This window comes from Plodia interpunctella, chromosome 14, assembly GCF_027563975.2.
Source record: "Plodia interpunctella isolate USDA-ARS_2022_Savannah chromosome 14, ilPloInte3.2, whole genome shotgun sequence".
Taxonomy (NCBI): domain Eukaryota; kingdom Metazoa; phylum Arthropoda; class Insecta; order Lepidoptera; family Pyralidae; genus Plodia; species Plodia interpunctella.
Window position 1 is genome coordinate 8,498,493 of NC_071307.1, and position 15,367 is coordinate 8,513,859.

Genomic DNA, 15,367 nt, shown 5'->3' on the forward strand with positions numbered 1-15,367 from the left:
TACTAACTCAACGATACTATATTCTATAATATACACATATATAGATAAACATCTAAGACCCAGGTCAAAGATTCAGGCCAGGAAAAATATCATTTCCCATGTTGACCTGACCGGGGATCGAACCCGGCACCTCCAGTGCCAGTCCGGTATGATGTCGTCAAAATATACTCCAACAAGAAATTGTTAGAATCAATTGAAATCTAATTTGAAGTAATTGTTTGAATGTCGATAGATTACTGGTAAGGTTATTTCTGATTAATCTGTAAGCCAAAAAGAAATCTTTAAGAACATTCACGATTAAACTCACTTTTTTGACGACCTCGGTGGCGCAGTGCTTGCCTCTTAACCGGGAGGTCTCGGGTTCGATACCCGGTCGGGTCATGATGGATAATGATCTTTTTCTGATTGGCCCGGGTCTTGGATGTTTATCTATATATGTATTTGTTATAAAATATAGTATCGTTGAGTTAGTATCCCATAACACAAGTCTAGAACTTACTTTGGGGCTAGCTCAATCTGTGTAATTTGTCCTAATTTATTTATTTACTTTATTATTTATTTATTTTAAATGTAACAAGTTTATTTGTTAGACGAAATTAAAAAAACCTCTCACTTTCCATATAATTTCGCTATAACTTTTGAACGGCTGAACATGAAACATGACAAGAACATTCGGGATAAAAATATCTATGACACAAGAAAAACTAACGAAAATCGGTTCACCCGTTTAGGAGCTATGTTGCAACAGACAGATACACATAAAGACACGTAAAACTTATAACACTCCTCTAGAGCAGAATCGGTTCAGCTGTTTGGCTGCTACAAGATAGACATACAGACATACAGATACATAGACGACACGTTAATATAACCTTTCTTCTGTTGACATTGGACCGTGGCAAAAAAAATGCAAATTAAACACGCTTGAGTTGCAAATCTAAATATCATTCACTAAATAACTAAACAAAATATGCACATACATTTATACCGCAATTCCCATCAGAGCGACTTCAATAATTTTCACCCTAGAGGCATTTGAAAAAGCACTGGTTCCTTTTAAGCAATGCAAAAACTGCAACTTTTAATGAAGCTTTAGAGATTTTAATGAATAAGTAGAGCTTTTTTTATATCTGTAATTAACTACGTAATTATTCGTCTTTTCAATTGAACTGATTTTTTTATAGAAAATGTTATGATATCGAATTGTGTAAAATAACATGTGGATTAACAATAAATAAAGTCAAAATGTTGCTATTATTATATGAAAACATACCCTTCTAATATTATAAATGCGAAACTAAGCATACATTTTTCGAATATTATCTAAGTATGTACGAAAGTTAGTGAGGATAAATGTGTGCATGTTTGTTACCCTTTCACGCAAAATCTACTGGACTGATTGTAATGAAATTTGGTACACGGGTAGAATATAACTTGGAATAACACATAGGGTAGGTAATTTTTATCCCGAAATTCCCAAGGGAGCTAAGCCCCAGGACGCAGCTACTTTACAATGATACTGAACACAAACATGATATTGATTGGATTTTTATTCCTCAACATAATAATTGTTAATTACCTTATGCCTATTACTCGGGCCGTGTAAATCATCAGAGACATATAATCAAAAAAAAACATCGTACAATAGAGTGATCATTTTCTAAACTTTAAATCGACTGACACGAAAAAGCATTTAAAGGATAGATGTAGCAATTTTACAAGTTAATTATTTAGGTACTAAATGCTTCTATCTTTATTTCTGTTTTTGGCATCAACGGATTGTAACGTTTGGAGATATAGAAAAGTATAATATTAAAAAAATAATAGAATTCATGATATTAAATATGTCCACCAAAAGGATAATTATAATATTAGTGACAAAGTTGTTATGCGTTTTAATAATTGGATCTTGTAAACATGATTTATTAGAACAAGAAGGACAAACGAAAATATTTGATTCGTTAACTGATTGTATGGTGAAAGTCGTAAAAATGAAAGCTACTTCAAGAATTACTGTAATGATACTTGAAAGTGATGATGTTTTAGATATTTTAACTGAGAGAGCGATAAGTTTTTCTCTTGAAATGACTAAAAAACTTATTGATGAAGGTTTACCGAGAATTGTCAATGAAAATATAAGTAATTTGGCCACAACAAATTATACTTATTACGAAAACTTGATGGTTATTATTTACTTTGATGATTGTAAACAATTGTCGAATTTACATTATAAAGTTATTTATGAGAGCATAAAGTTTATGATAGTCATCAACAATTTTTCAGATGCCGATTGTAAATATTTGTATTCCAAAATTGGACTAATGACAAATGAATATTATGTCACATATTTTACTATCAATCCTGCTTCTAAAGAGCATAAAATTTTGACATTTTTACCTGAACTGAACAAAAATACTTGTGACCTAGAACGAAATCTCATCCCAACCCATATTAATACGTGCATTTGTGGTAATTTGCAAAATAATCAAATTTACGTACAGAAAACTCCATCTGATTTTCACAAATGTCCAATACGTGTCGGAATGGGCGATTTACATCCATTTTCATCAGTAAAATCATACTATAAGCTAAAAGATTTGGAGCCCATCAGAGAGGTCACAGGATGTGATTATGAGATCTTAAATATAGTTGCTTCTAAAATTAATGCAAATTTGAGTTTACTTAAAATCAGATCTCAAGCAAGCAACGCTTTTACAGAAGCAAGTTTTGTTAAATATCTTGAAGATGGGATACTAGACATTTGCGCCGGCGGTCTTTACAGAATTTACGGGGATACTGTTGCATACTCAGGTATTTATGGAAACCAAGCTATTATCTGGGTGTATACAGTAGAAAGAGCGCAGAGATCGTTAGAAAATCTAATTACAAAAATAGATGGGCTGTATATATTTTTCCTGTTCTACTTATACTATTCGTTAGTTTGGTATTTTCTGTCAAGGATTGAAGAACGAAGGGTTTCTTTGCATATCACTTTGCTGTACAGTTTCGGGACTATGATTGGATCAGCTAATTTGCAACGGGCTTGTTCAACGAAACAGAGAATAGTAAATGGATTCTATTTGATACTGTGTATCCACACAGTGGCTTATATTAACATTCAACTTTATTCATTCCTGACGATCAGTCACCCTCCGATGTTGTACAAAACAAATAACGATATAATGAGTTCGGGAAAAAAAGTTTTCTTACAGCCACCCGGCAGAAACTTCGTCGATGACTCCAGTATTGAAACATTACTCAGAAAATCAGAATACTGCAGTGACTTTATAGATTGTGAGATAAAAGCTTTAAAATATAAAGGCGTCACTATAGTTTTAGATGGTCAGTTGAAAGAACTTCAAGCTGTAACTGCTGAGAATGATGAAGCAAAGTTCATGAGGACCACAGAGAATATACTGAACATATATCATGAGATGCCTATTAGCAAAGTTAGTCTTGTTATGGAGAAGTTACAGAGTGTGATGATGCGCTTGCGTGATACTGGGATTTTGAATAAACTTTATGCGCAGTCTTTGGGCATTTTGAACGTGTCAAAATCGGAGGTGTTCATGAAGAATACTCTAAGGAATAGTTATCATTGTATGACGGGTTGTAGTATTACGTCGCATGATTTTGCTGCTGCATTCTATTTGTGGTTGGTGGGCATTGCCTTGTCAGTTTTAGTGTTGCTAATTGAACTAGCAGTGAGACGAAGATATCCTCGAATAAACAATATTTTTCTTCAGTAAAAGACCAGAAGATATTAAATGACGTAGAAATTTTGTTGTAGTGTTCTGTTTGTTCATAAATATTGTTGTTTTTGTATAGAGTTTAAACGACAGATTCAGCACGTGTAAAATCAAATCATATTAAAAAAAACTATATGTCTTGTAGTTTTAAAATTTCTTATATCAATCTTACAATTACAATATTAATATCTAACTCCATGTCAAGACCCAGTTTTTAAAGACATTGATCAAATAAAAGAAACCATACCTTTTAATAAGAAGCTCTTACATTTTTTCGTGGCAGAATTATAAAAAGCAAGGCATTTTATTGTATCGGGAAATTCTTTCAGAGTGCTAATGGGATTTCCTTGTCGTTTTTATAAGCATATGATCTATACTCCCCTCCATATTACCTAGCCCTAACAAGAAATAAGTGGTATGAGAGCTCGACTTGGTTAAATAAAAAGATCTGTATTATTTTGACAGTACCATATTAAGATGATATAATTATGATTTCGAATTCATAATTTCGTTGCTATTTAAAAGTAAGTTGCCCCATTTAACAAACCCTAAGTGTCTCAATTTTAAAATATAATTATTATACAGTTTAATCTTTGACATAACTTTTTCTTTGCAACTTCTATATTTTAATTATTCGAACTCAACTTTGTCTTTTCGGCTCTGACAAAATCAAAATCAATATCCAGAATACGCTTGAAAAATAAACCTTAAGATGTTTGAAGGCTACACAGCCGGCCGCTACGCCGAGTTTAACCGTCTTTGGAAATGCAGTTGTTGCCTCTCTTTAGTCGCCTTGTTCGAATACCTACGTGATAAGTCCTATTCGAACGGAACCATACGATCTTGCACTCTGATGCCAGCTCCACACTCTCGCTGAACTCAGACACAGCCGATGCGAAACCCGTGAACATCGCGTAGTTAGTATGAGTTCTTTTATTTGCCGCAATGTAGAACCAGCAATGTATACAGAATCCGCCGAAGTTTGGCAAAGTGTTCGACGACAGTGCTGACATAGCTGGCATGAAAACCCTTTCGCTTTTATGAACCCAACCAAAGGATTCTGTATGTACTTATGTTTACTCATTTCTCGGTAAATATTTATGAATCAGAGCAGAAACTATCGCGAAATGTATGCCAGCGCACGCTCACAATATTTGACTGTATTTTTTATGTTTGCCCAAAACAAACTGGCTCAGGTTAAACGTCAAACATTTTATGGGTAACGTAAAACAGACAGTCTACAAGTCGATTTATATTAAATTCCCTGTATAGAAACTGTAGCGCGACTTCACATGCGATAACTATACAATCTTGTTTTTAAACTTTCAGGAATGAATTAGAAACAGACAAAGAGGGACTTTGTGATATTCTGTGTAGTGTGAAATAATAGTATCAACAGGTCGTCGATATATAATGCTAGAATTAATTAATGGATCTTCAAGATCCACAAAATCTAGATCCTAGACGATGCCATTTCTTGTGGTGTCGTACCAACCTCTTGTCACTATCCTTGATAATTTCATTTAAATTTCATATACTGAAGGCCTACCACGAATATAGAAACACGTAGCACGTTACTAACGATTAAAATGAGAATGTGGGGACGCAATGACATGCTATGTTTCGTGGTAGCCCCCCTTAAAAATATAAATAGGTAACGTAGACCTATAGTAATTTAGCATCAACAAATACAAACTGATATTTCGTCGGCTGACTATTGAATGTATATCATTTATCTAGGACATATTAAATGGCGTGTGCGTATGATTCAGACGTATTTGAATTAACTGGAAAATATATTTTGAATAATGGCTATCTACATAAGCAGGATTATTTGCAGACTGTATTTATTGTTTAAACCACAAACATATACCGATCTTGATAAACATATACTGCGTCAACTTTGACGTTAATTGTAACCTGCGCAGAAAAACAAAAAGTACGCCATTTTGTCTAAACGTCAGCGGCGTTGTTGTTGCAGGCTAAAGTCAACTATAACTCTCGTATTTGATACCATAATTGTGTGTGGGTCCGCCCTGGAATATCACTACTCCATATCCTCCCGTAGATGTCGTAAGAGGCGACTAAGGATATAGGCAACCATAGCATTCCCAAGGAGGGTTGACGCTAGTAAAATGTTTAGTAGCCTAGTAGAATTTAGTAGTTAGTGTACAAATATGACTCATGTTATCCACAGGCCTCCACGTGCTGCCAGTGAGAGGAAAACGTTGAGAAAACATGCACACTGAAAGACTGTTTAGTTCACTAGTCGTACCAAGTCATGTCAGATGTCTAAACAAAGACAAAATTTTAGCAAATTAAATATTTTCCCCCCACCTTACTTGCCCAATCAAATTCAAGCCACATCTTTTTTTAAATCTATCACTCCGTCTTACATCTACTTCATCCATAATTTCCCAACCTACATTGGTAAGTCAATGTCAGACTTTATTTGTCCTTAGTATGAATTAAATAAATAAAATTTGACGACTTCGGTGGCGCAATGGTAAAGTTCTTGCCACTGAACCGAGAGGTCCCGGGTTCGATCCCCGGTCAGGTCATGATGGAAAATGATCTTTTTCTGATTGGCCCGGGTCTTGGATGTTTATCTATTTATGTATTTGTTATAAAATATAGTATCGTTGAGTTAGTATCCCATAACACAAGTCTCGAACTTACTTTGGGGCTAGCTCAATCTGTGTGATTTGTCCTAATATATTTATTTATTTATTAATTAAGTAAGTACTTCACGAAGTACCTACTAATTCCACGGTCTCTAGATAAATAAAGTCTGATACTATCATCAAATTCACACGATATGAACTGGAACTGGTAGAACTAAATGGAAGCTCGTAAACAAATCTGAAAGAATGACTAACTTATCAAAGCTCTTAAAGCTTAATAGCATGGGCATATCTACTGTCCGGCGACAGGAAACTTTTAAGTTTCAGCTGGAAGAGCTTAAAACAGGTTCGAGCATTTTTTATAAGTAATTTATTAACTTTGTTTGATAATGCTAATTGGTTTTACATTTGTAATTACTGTCCTAGAATAGGACAGCTCCATTAGTCTCCCCTGTATGTCCGTCTTACATGGTAAGGCTTGGCAGTAATAAAAATTCTCCCAAAAAAGGGTTGATCTCGTAAAATCAGTCATGAAATCACAGCCAAAACTTCAAAATGTTAAGATGCTTTTTGAAACTTCACTAAATACCATAGATAAAAGAAATATTGAAACGAATAAAATGGGAAACACGCGAGGATCAAAAAGAGAGTGTTTAAGAGAATACTATTTACTATACTTACAGCTGTGAGAGTCGTATCAAGTTCCATATAACAGTTTTTGCGTGACGCGCGTATAAACATACAGATAACAATTTAAGAAAAAATGTTTTTTTTAAATCTCTTATGTACAGACATAGCCCACTTACAGTTTTATTATATGAATAGATTTTACTCTATATATCCTTATGCCGAAATGGCACAGACGCACACATCAGTATAGTATATTAATGCTTCGTGTTCAACTGCCGCTCCCAGGCAGAGACACTAAGACACGATTAATTTACAAGCAGATCTATCTAATCTTGTAAAATAGAACAAGAAAAGATAAGGAAAAAAAAACTCCATTCGATTCCATCTCCATTCAATCCTATTGTTTCCAGCAGACTGCGCGCATTCACTTCATTTGAAAACAGTTTAATTCAGAGTTGCCAACTTTAATCCGGGGCTCCATAGACATCACTATGATAGATTTTAATTTAAGTTTTTTAATTTGCCATTTCTGCGAAGTCTTTTTGCTCGCGGGGCCAACTTCGTGAATCGGATTTTTTTCATGTTCAAGAAAATAAGTTTGAGCAAAATCTGCTGCTTTTTGGGGAAAGATTCTACCATTTTTTATACTCCAAGATTAGAAACAACTTAATTTTGAGATTTGCTATATTTATTAGGAAAGTAATATAGTTGTATTTTTTATTAATAAATAAAAGGAAAATAGTACCTAAGTATACTAAACTTCTATCTGTGCTTAGTTGAACAGTTAAAATTGTTAATAAAAGTGGGTTAGTAGCGATAAGAAAAAAAAATTCTACAATAGCTAACTGTATTATTTATTCACTAGATGTTGCCCGAGGCTTCGCTCCCGTGGGAATTTTGAGATAAAATATAGCCTATAGCAATGTTAGATAATGTACCTTTCTAATGGTAAAACTATTTTTGAAATCGGTTCCGTAGTTTGGGAGGTTACCCGCCTCAAACTCACAAACTTACCTTTTTATAATAACAGTATAGGTTTAATAATTTGTCAAGCATCTGATTCGGCTAGTGTTACCAAATTTAATATTAAACTAGCAGCTCGTATCGGCTTCGCTCGAATAAACCTTAAACCTTCCGCAGGAATCACTCTATCTATTGGTTAAAACCGCATGATAACCGTGCAGTAGTTTTAGAGTTTATCGCGAACACACAGACAGACGCAAGAGGACTTTGTTTTATAATATGTAAGGATAATTAAGGACAATCAGGCTGAAGGGTGACCTTGAAATTTAGCAAGAAGCTTTTATCTTATACTACAGTCATGTGAAGGGATAAATTTTAAAAACGTAATGCCGTAAACATACATAAAAAAAACAAACTCTGCAGATCGGTTTGTTTTATTTTTTTATCTATGGCCAGTCATAAACATTTTGTACAATTAATCAACACATGTAATTATTGATTTATATAATATGTTGCAGGGATATTATAAAAGCTGTTGCGGTCCAGTAAAATTACAATATCACTGAAAAGAGATCGTTAAATTATGAAAACCGGTCGCTATATACAATAATCTGTGTAATAATAAATTCACTACTGAAATTACGAAACCACGTCTCTGATAAAATCCCTGCGTCATATATGACATACAGAGTGTATATACTAACTTGTACAAACTATGTACAGCCGGGAACAGATAAACCTGACTAAACTAAGTAACTTCCTACCAAAGGTTCAGGTTTACATATGCCCTCGATTGTACTTACAATTTTTATCAGTTTCTACTCGACTGTAAAACAGCTGTGACTGTACTAGTATTAGTGATGCGGTTTTGTCTTCTGAAAATGGGGTCTTTTTCTGGCACGTACCAGAAGAATGTGACCTTCGTTTTAGGTATTCGATTGAGTTTATCCTTCTCAGTGACTATATCGATCGGTTCTGCGCTGTTCACGGATTTAAGTATTGTTGCCACTAAAAAAAGAAGATTAATACTTTCTTATATTTCAAGTGTTATGGATTTTCAGTGTTTCGTCGAAGTCGTGGTGGATCGAAAGGTCCCAGGTTCGAATCCAAATCGTGCCACATGAGTTTGTATACCAATCTGACTCATATAGTTTTCATCGACCATCACTTGCTTCCTGTGAAGGAAAACATCGTGAGGAAACCTGCACACTGGCTGATTATTAACTTGTGTGTGAAATGGAGAAGGCAGGAAGACGTGCGCTTTGACCGACCCTGAAGAAATCTTTTCACGCCATTTATTATTGGTCATATAGTTATTGGTCATTCCATCAGGTGGATCTATCTTGAATGATAATACTTAGGTAGATAACTCGATTTTTTTAAAGAAAATACATCGATATCTGTAGAAACTGCAATCTTTTCCATATCATCTCATTTATTTCCATATAAAAATTCTATGTCCTTTATCGAGTATTATTACTAACACTAGTGTCAGATTTTGTTCAAGTCGCCTATAGGCAGCGGACATTGTATGTCCAAGATAGTAAAAGTTAGCATAAACACTAAAGATACTTTTTACCGCGGACGTAGTCGCCAACTACTAGTACTCACATATAATACAGCATACAATATATGTAGCGAAACATTTTACGTGAAACTTTTTGGATTTTCTACATCCAAACATTTTATTGCGATAAATATAAATTGGATTCGAAATTGAAACGTTCCTTATCAGCCGATTTCATTTCCTTTATGTATTGATCGTTATGTAAACATAGCTAAGTATATCCTTTTACGCGAAACGGAATTCAATATTGGTTATTTTTTGTTAGCAATAAAATATATTTTAGCACATAATTGAAATGTGATGTTACAATCCACGTTTTATATTAACATAATAAATGCGAAAGTCTGTCTGTCTTTTGTTTGTTACGCCTTCACAAGTAAACCGCTCTGGATCGATTTTAATAAAATTTGATGACATCGCGGGTGGAACTACGGACAACAGTTTAAATCTAATTTACGAATAATTCGTACACACGACAAACAAGCTAAATAGTTGATTTGTGTAGTTGCACCTTATTATGATTAAACGGCGATTAAGGGATAGCTTTAGCAGCTGATAGGCGACAAAGTATTCCCAAGGAGGGTTGACGTCAGACAGGATGCCGGTTGTAAATTTACAGTCGAGTCTTCAAAATTTCAAGGTTTTTTTACATTACATTGTATTTAGTTCTTATATTAAACTAGCTGCGTTCCGGGACTTCATTCCTGTAGGAATTTCGGGATAAAAAGTACCCTGTGTGCTATTGTAGGTTATATTCTACCCGTGTACCAAATTTCATAACAATCCGTCCAGTAGATTTCGCGTGAAAGAGTCACAAACATACTTACATTCTGACAAACTTTTGTATTTAATATATTAGTAGGATTCGGGTGACGACAAATTAAATTGTTGCCGATTTATTTAGCGTTTAGAAAGATATTTAAATAAATAACTAAATTAAGACGCATAAATAAAGTTAGACGGTATTAATTTCGGCACCTAAAGTCAACAGACGAACTGCAAACGAGGCAGTCATTAGTACTCATCAGACATCAAGTTGGGCTAAGTTTGAGCAGGTAATGCATACCAATTTTAGCCCAGACAAGTGTAACAAATAGATAATTAAGTGTAACAAAAAGATAAGGACCATACTATTTTGTGTAATAACTAGACAGAAAAGACAAATCTATAGGAAGAGTTGCGTTGCATATGAGCACCTCATTACGTGCTTTGGTAAAGCATAAAAATCCGGTACCTAAATAAAGAAGATTACTATATTGGTATTCATAAAATCTATAATTAAGACTACACTCGTATCAGTTCTAGGAATAACACACTCAATCCATTGGATTGGGATTGCCCAACTAATATAATAAATGCGAAAGTAAATTTGTTTGTTACCTCTTCCCGCTGTATCTGCTTACCCAAACTTCGTGAATCTTCTTGAAATTTTGCATATGTAGTGTGAACTACGGAAAAGGCCTTTTTATCCCGAAAAAATGAATGTTCCCGTGGGAAATGTGGTAAAGAATATAAGATACATGTGATGTAAATTGGAATGTAATTTACATCGTCTATATCATTCGTGTATCAATGAATTTCAGTTAAAATTTAACTGAATACCAAGTTGAGAGGATGATAACTCCGGCAAGTGATGTTACTGGAATTAAAATGTGAATAACTTTTAGCACTTTGGCGAACACGCGTTGAACTGTTACCCCCTTGCGAAGGAGCGGTATTTCAACGCGCGGTTAAAATCCTTTTGAATCCATACTTACACATCCTTATCTACAATTACTAGTAGGTACATAGTATAAAACAAAGTCGCTTTCCGCTGTTTGTCCCTATGTACTACAGAACGGATTTTGAAGCGGGTTTTTTTTTAATAAATAGTGCCTGATGAAGGTTTAGGTAAGTAATTTATTAAGGTTTTATCCGAGCGAAGCCAGCACGGGCCACCTAGTTATAATATAAATATGAAAGTCTATCGGTTTGTTTATCAGGCTTTCGCGTTTGGGCCCGATCTCATCAAATCTGTTTTTTTTTATGCCCGTGCGAACGAGGAAAATGTCAGTAATGTAATTATTCAATCCTTGACTTCAAATTGGGATTAATAATATTACTTGATGTGTTTTTAAATATTGTTGGTAAAAGTACCGTGACAAAAAGTTAAACATCTTTTTAAGAAAGTAAAAAATAAATAAATCCGTAATTATAACACAAAGTCCCAATTTTTATCTTTGCCAGTTTAATATCACCTACATGGATAAACAGTCTATGAGGGAATTACAAAAACGCAGGAAACAAATGTCTGGCTAGGCTGCTCCCGTGAGGCCCTGCTGAAGGGCACTGTCTGAAACTCATTTTTATAATTTTATTATTTTTTAAATGGAATTTCCAATCAATTTTAAATATAAAATAAATATATTAAGACTTGTGTTGTGGGATACTAACTCAACGATATGATATTTTATAACATATACATATATAGATAAACATCCAAGACCCGGGTCTTGGCCCGGACCAATCAGAAAAAGATCATTTTCCATCATGACCCGACCGGGGATCGAACCCGGGACCTCTCGGTTCAGAGGCAAGCACTTTACCACTGCGCCACCGAGGTCGTCAATGTCCTATTATAATATATTTTATGTCCACGGAACAGACAATTAACTATGTATTTTGTTAATACGTTTTATCGCTTCACATTTAACTGAACAAATAAAATTTATCACAAGTAAATGTAACATGGGTGTTATGCCTGTTGGTTTTAATTAAACACATTGTTTACGGTACAGCTGCGAAAACAGATCGAAAGCATATCTGATGGGGGAATACTGGCTGCACATATTTCCCGTATAGCATTTTGTTTATACGCATTTTTATTACTTTCATATTTTTGCTTTGACTAATGCTTTATGGTTCGCTTTTTTTTTTTGGAAAAATGGAATATGGCTTCCGCACGTTTTAAACTGTGCTGTGCGTAAAAAAAAAGAATTGTCACTGTTGGGCGTTGAAACCTAAGAAAATTATCATATTTTATTTTAAACACAAAATTATCTATTTCAAAATTCTCGCAAAATTATTATTGTTATGTAATTTGGTACAGGGTTAGAATTTAACGTAATTTAATTAATACATAGGGTACTTTTCATACCGAAATTCCCACTTTCCCTGGGCGCAGCTAGTAAACAATATTTTAATGAGATAACAATTAGTTTTTGGCGAATCCATCCAAGTCTCCGGTCGCAGCGAATGAAAATTAACGTAAACGACGCGACATACTTACTTTAGTATTAGCGTAGGTATTCATTTGCATAATCCGTGGTTCCATCGAGCTGATTCGATAATGCTCTAATCTAAATAAGCTATATTCTATAGGCTGCTAACCACAGCGTAATCACTATAACGCGACACTAGCGCCAAACGGATCGCTCGACCACATTTTGTGATTACGCGTCCCGACCGCGATTGAAATTACGCATTTTCATTTGTTTTATGTGACAAAATATTAATTGAAAACATCGTTTGTTTGTATTATGGCAATATACTATAAATTATTAATAAATTTTATATGTTCTTATTTAAATTAAGTTTTTTTTTTTTGGCGTTGAATCCAGGAAAACAGAACACAGTCCTCAACCAACCAATGACCGGAACGATGGTGATTTTTGTTCAATATAAAAAGACGCAATACAATTCTAATATTATTAATGTGAAAGTTTGTCTATCCGTCTGTCTTTCTGTCCACTGTTATACGGTTGGGCAGATTATGAGGAAATTATAGAATAGATCTGTGGTCAAACATAGCCAATAAAGACAACCGGAGCTACGGGTAACGGCTAGTAATAAATAATATAATTAATATAATTCTTACCAATCTGATTTAATTGAGAGGCGTCGCGCTAATAGCACAATACAATTTTATTATTTTTATTTTATTTTAAAATAGGTTTAGCATTTTAGTTCGCTCGCGGCGCGATCGGATTGCGATTCTAATGTTCAATTGTTTTTATTATCTCCAGAATCGAAGGATTATACGAAGAAAAGAAAATGATTTAAAAACAAAAATCCCAGCACAGATGGGAAAAGAAAAAAGATATAAAAAGAAATTAAATATACGAGTACTTATTTCTTGAAATTTATATTGACGAAAAAGTTGTTTTCAAACTCTTTTTCATTTTATTAATTGACTTTCTATGCTTTCGATTGCATAATAAATAAATAAATATATTAGGACAAATCACACAGATTGAGCTAGCCCCAAAGTAAGTTCGAGACTTGTGTTATGGGTTACTAATTCAACGATACTATATTTTATAACAAATACATATATAGATAAACATCCAAAACCCGGGCCAATCAGAAAAAGATCATTTTCCATCATGACCTGACCGGGGATCGAACCCGGGGCCTCTCGGTTCAGGGGCAAGCATATTACCACTGCGCCACCGAGGTCGTCGAAAAGGGGGCATGTTATTATATTTTTGCAGGATTTTCAGTACTAGGTCGCTAAAAACCCTGGCGCATAATAAAGAGACTGGTGTAAGAATTTTATTTGCAACGCGGAGTCCTTGTCCCGGGGGACGTTTCGCAATTACAAGGAAATGAAAGACGAACGAGAGCCAACTATTCCTACAAACCGTACCAACTATTTAAGAGTAGGTAACTATTTAAGAGTAGGTAACTATTTAAGAGTAGGTAACTATTTAAGAGTAGGTAACTATTTAAGAGTAGGTAACTATTTAAGAGTAGGTAACTATTTAAGAGTAGGTAACTATTTAAGATTAGGTAACTATTTAAGAGTAGGTAACTATTTAAGAGTAGGTAACTATTTAAGAGTAGGTAACTATTTAAGAGTAGGTAACTATTTAAGAGTAGGTAACTATTTAAGAGTAGGTAACTATTTAAGAGTAGGTAACTATTTAAGAGTAGGTAACTATTTAAGAGTAGGTAACTATTTAAGAGTAGGTAACTATTTAAGAGTAGGTAAGTATTTAAGAGTAGGTAACTATTTAAGAGTAGGTAACTATTTAAGAGTAGGTAACTATTTAAGAGTAGGTAACTATTTAAGAGTAGGTAACTATTTAAGAGTAGGTAACTATTTAAGAGTAGGTAACTATTTAAGAGTAGGTAACTATTTAAGAGTAGCAACCCACTCTAAGAGTAGGTTGACTGGTGCAACCTACTCTTAGAGTGGGTTGCACCAGTTAACCTTGACGTTAACTTGAACCTGCGCAGAACCACGAAAGATACGACGTTTTATCTAGTAATCGTAGTCGAGCGGGTTAAAGTTAACGTTAAAGGCGACTGGTGCAACTGAGGTTTTGAGTGCGCACTGTGTTTAGATAAAATGGCGTACTTTGCGTGTCTGCTCAGTAAACATTATGGAGTTCCCTCGTCGGGAGCCCTTCCTGGGCATCATCAGGTCATGCTTTTCATAATAATGCATTGTCATCCAAACTAACCGTGTGTACAAAAGCTCAATCGGTTGAAGGTTTGGTTCAAAATTGAGTTATAATGATTACACCCGAACATACATACATACACATTTTTCTTAATCTTTCGATGTCGTGTCCCACTGCTGGGCAAAGGTGGGAAAATAAAGGGGATTCCCCTTATTTAAAATTCTTGCTCCTTTATTTGTGTACCCATCTCGGTCCAATGCAAAGTTTGTAAACATTGCAAGTTAAATAAAAGCTTGTAAAAACAGTTGTATTAATATAGGCAGACATAGACTATTCAATATGCAAAATTAGACTTAGGTATATGTACATAGACTGGCGAACCAATACTGTCTTGTGCAAACAAATAACTGGCTAGCGACCGACTGGATCAAAGATGGCAAACATCTC

General features: G+C 34.4%; 1 protein-coding gene and 1 long non-coding RNA gene across 3 annotated transcripts; one reads left to right on the top strand and one right to left on the bottom strand.

Moving 5' to 3' along the window:
• Positions 1 to 2,321: 2,321 nt before the first annotated feature.
• On the top strand, positions 2,322 to 3,753 carry LOC128675632 (uncharacterized). Its single transcript, XM_053755154.1, has one exon. It carries the CDS (start codon positions 2,322 to 2,324, stop codon positions 3,747 to 3,749), a length of 1,428 nt encoding a protein of 475 aa, XP_053611129.1. The 3' UTR covers positions 3,750 to 3,753.
• Positions 3,754 to 8,384: 4,631 nt separating this feature from the next.
• On the bottom strand, positions 8,385 to 11,373 carry LOC128675599 (uncharacterized). Of its 2 annotated transcripts, XR_008405314.1 has the most exons (3): positions 9,578 to 9,778; positions 8,770 to 8,974; positions 8,385 to 8,528 (listed from the first exon to the last, which is right to left on the bottom strand). It is a non-coding gene; the product is annotated as an uncharacterized LOC128675599 (long non-coding RNA). The 2 variants fall into 2 exon arrangements; XR_008405313.1 differs by having other exon boundaries at positions 8,385 to 8,974; positions 9,578 to 11,373.
• Positions 11,374 to 15,367: the final 3,994 nt, after the last annotated feature.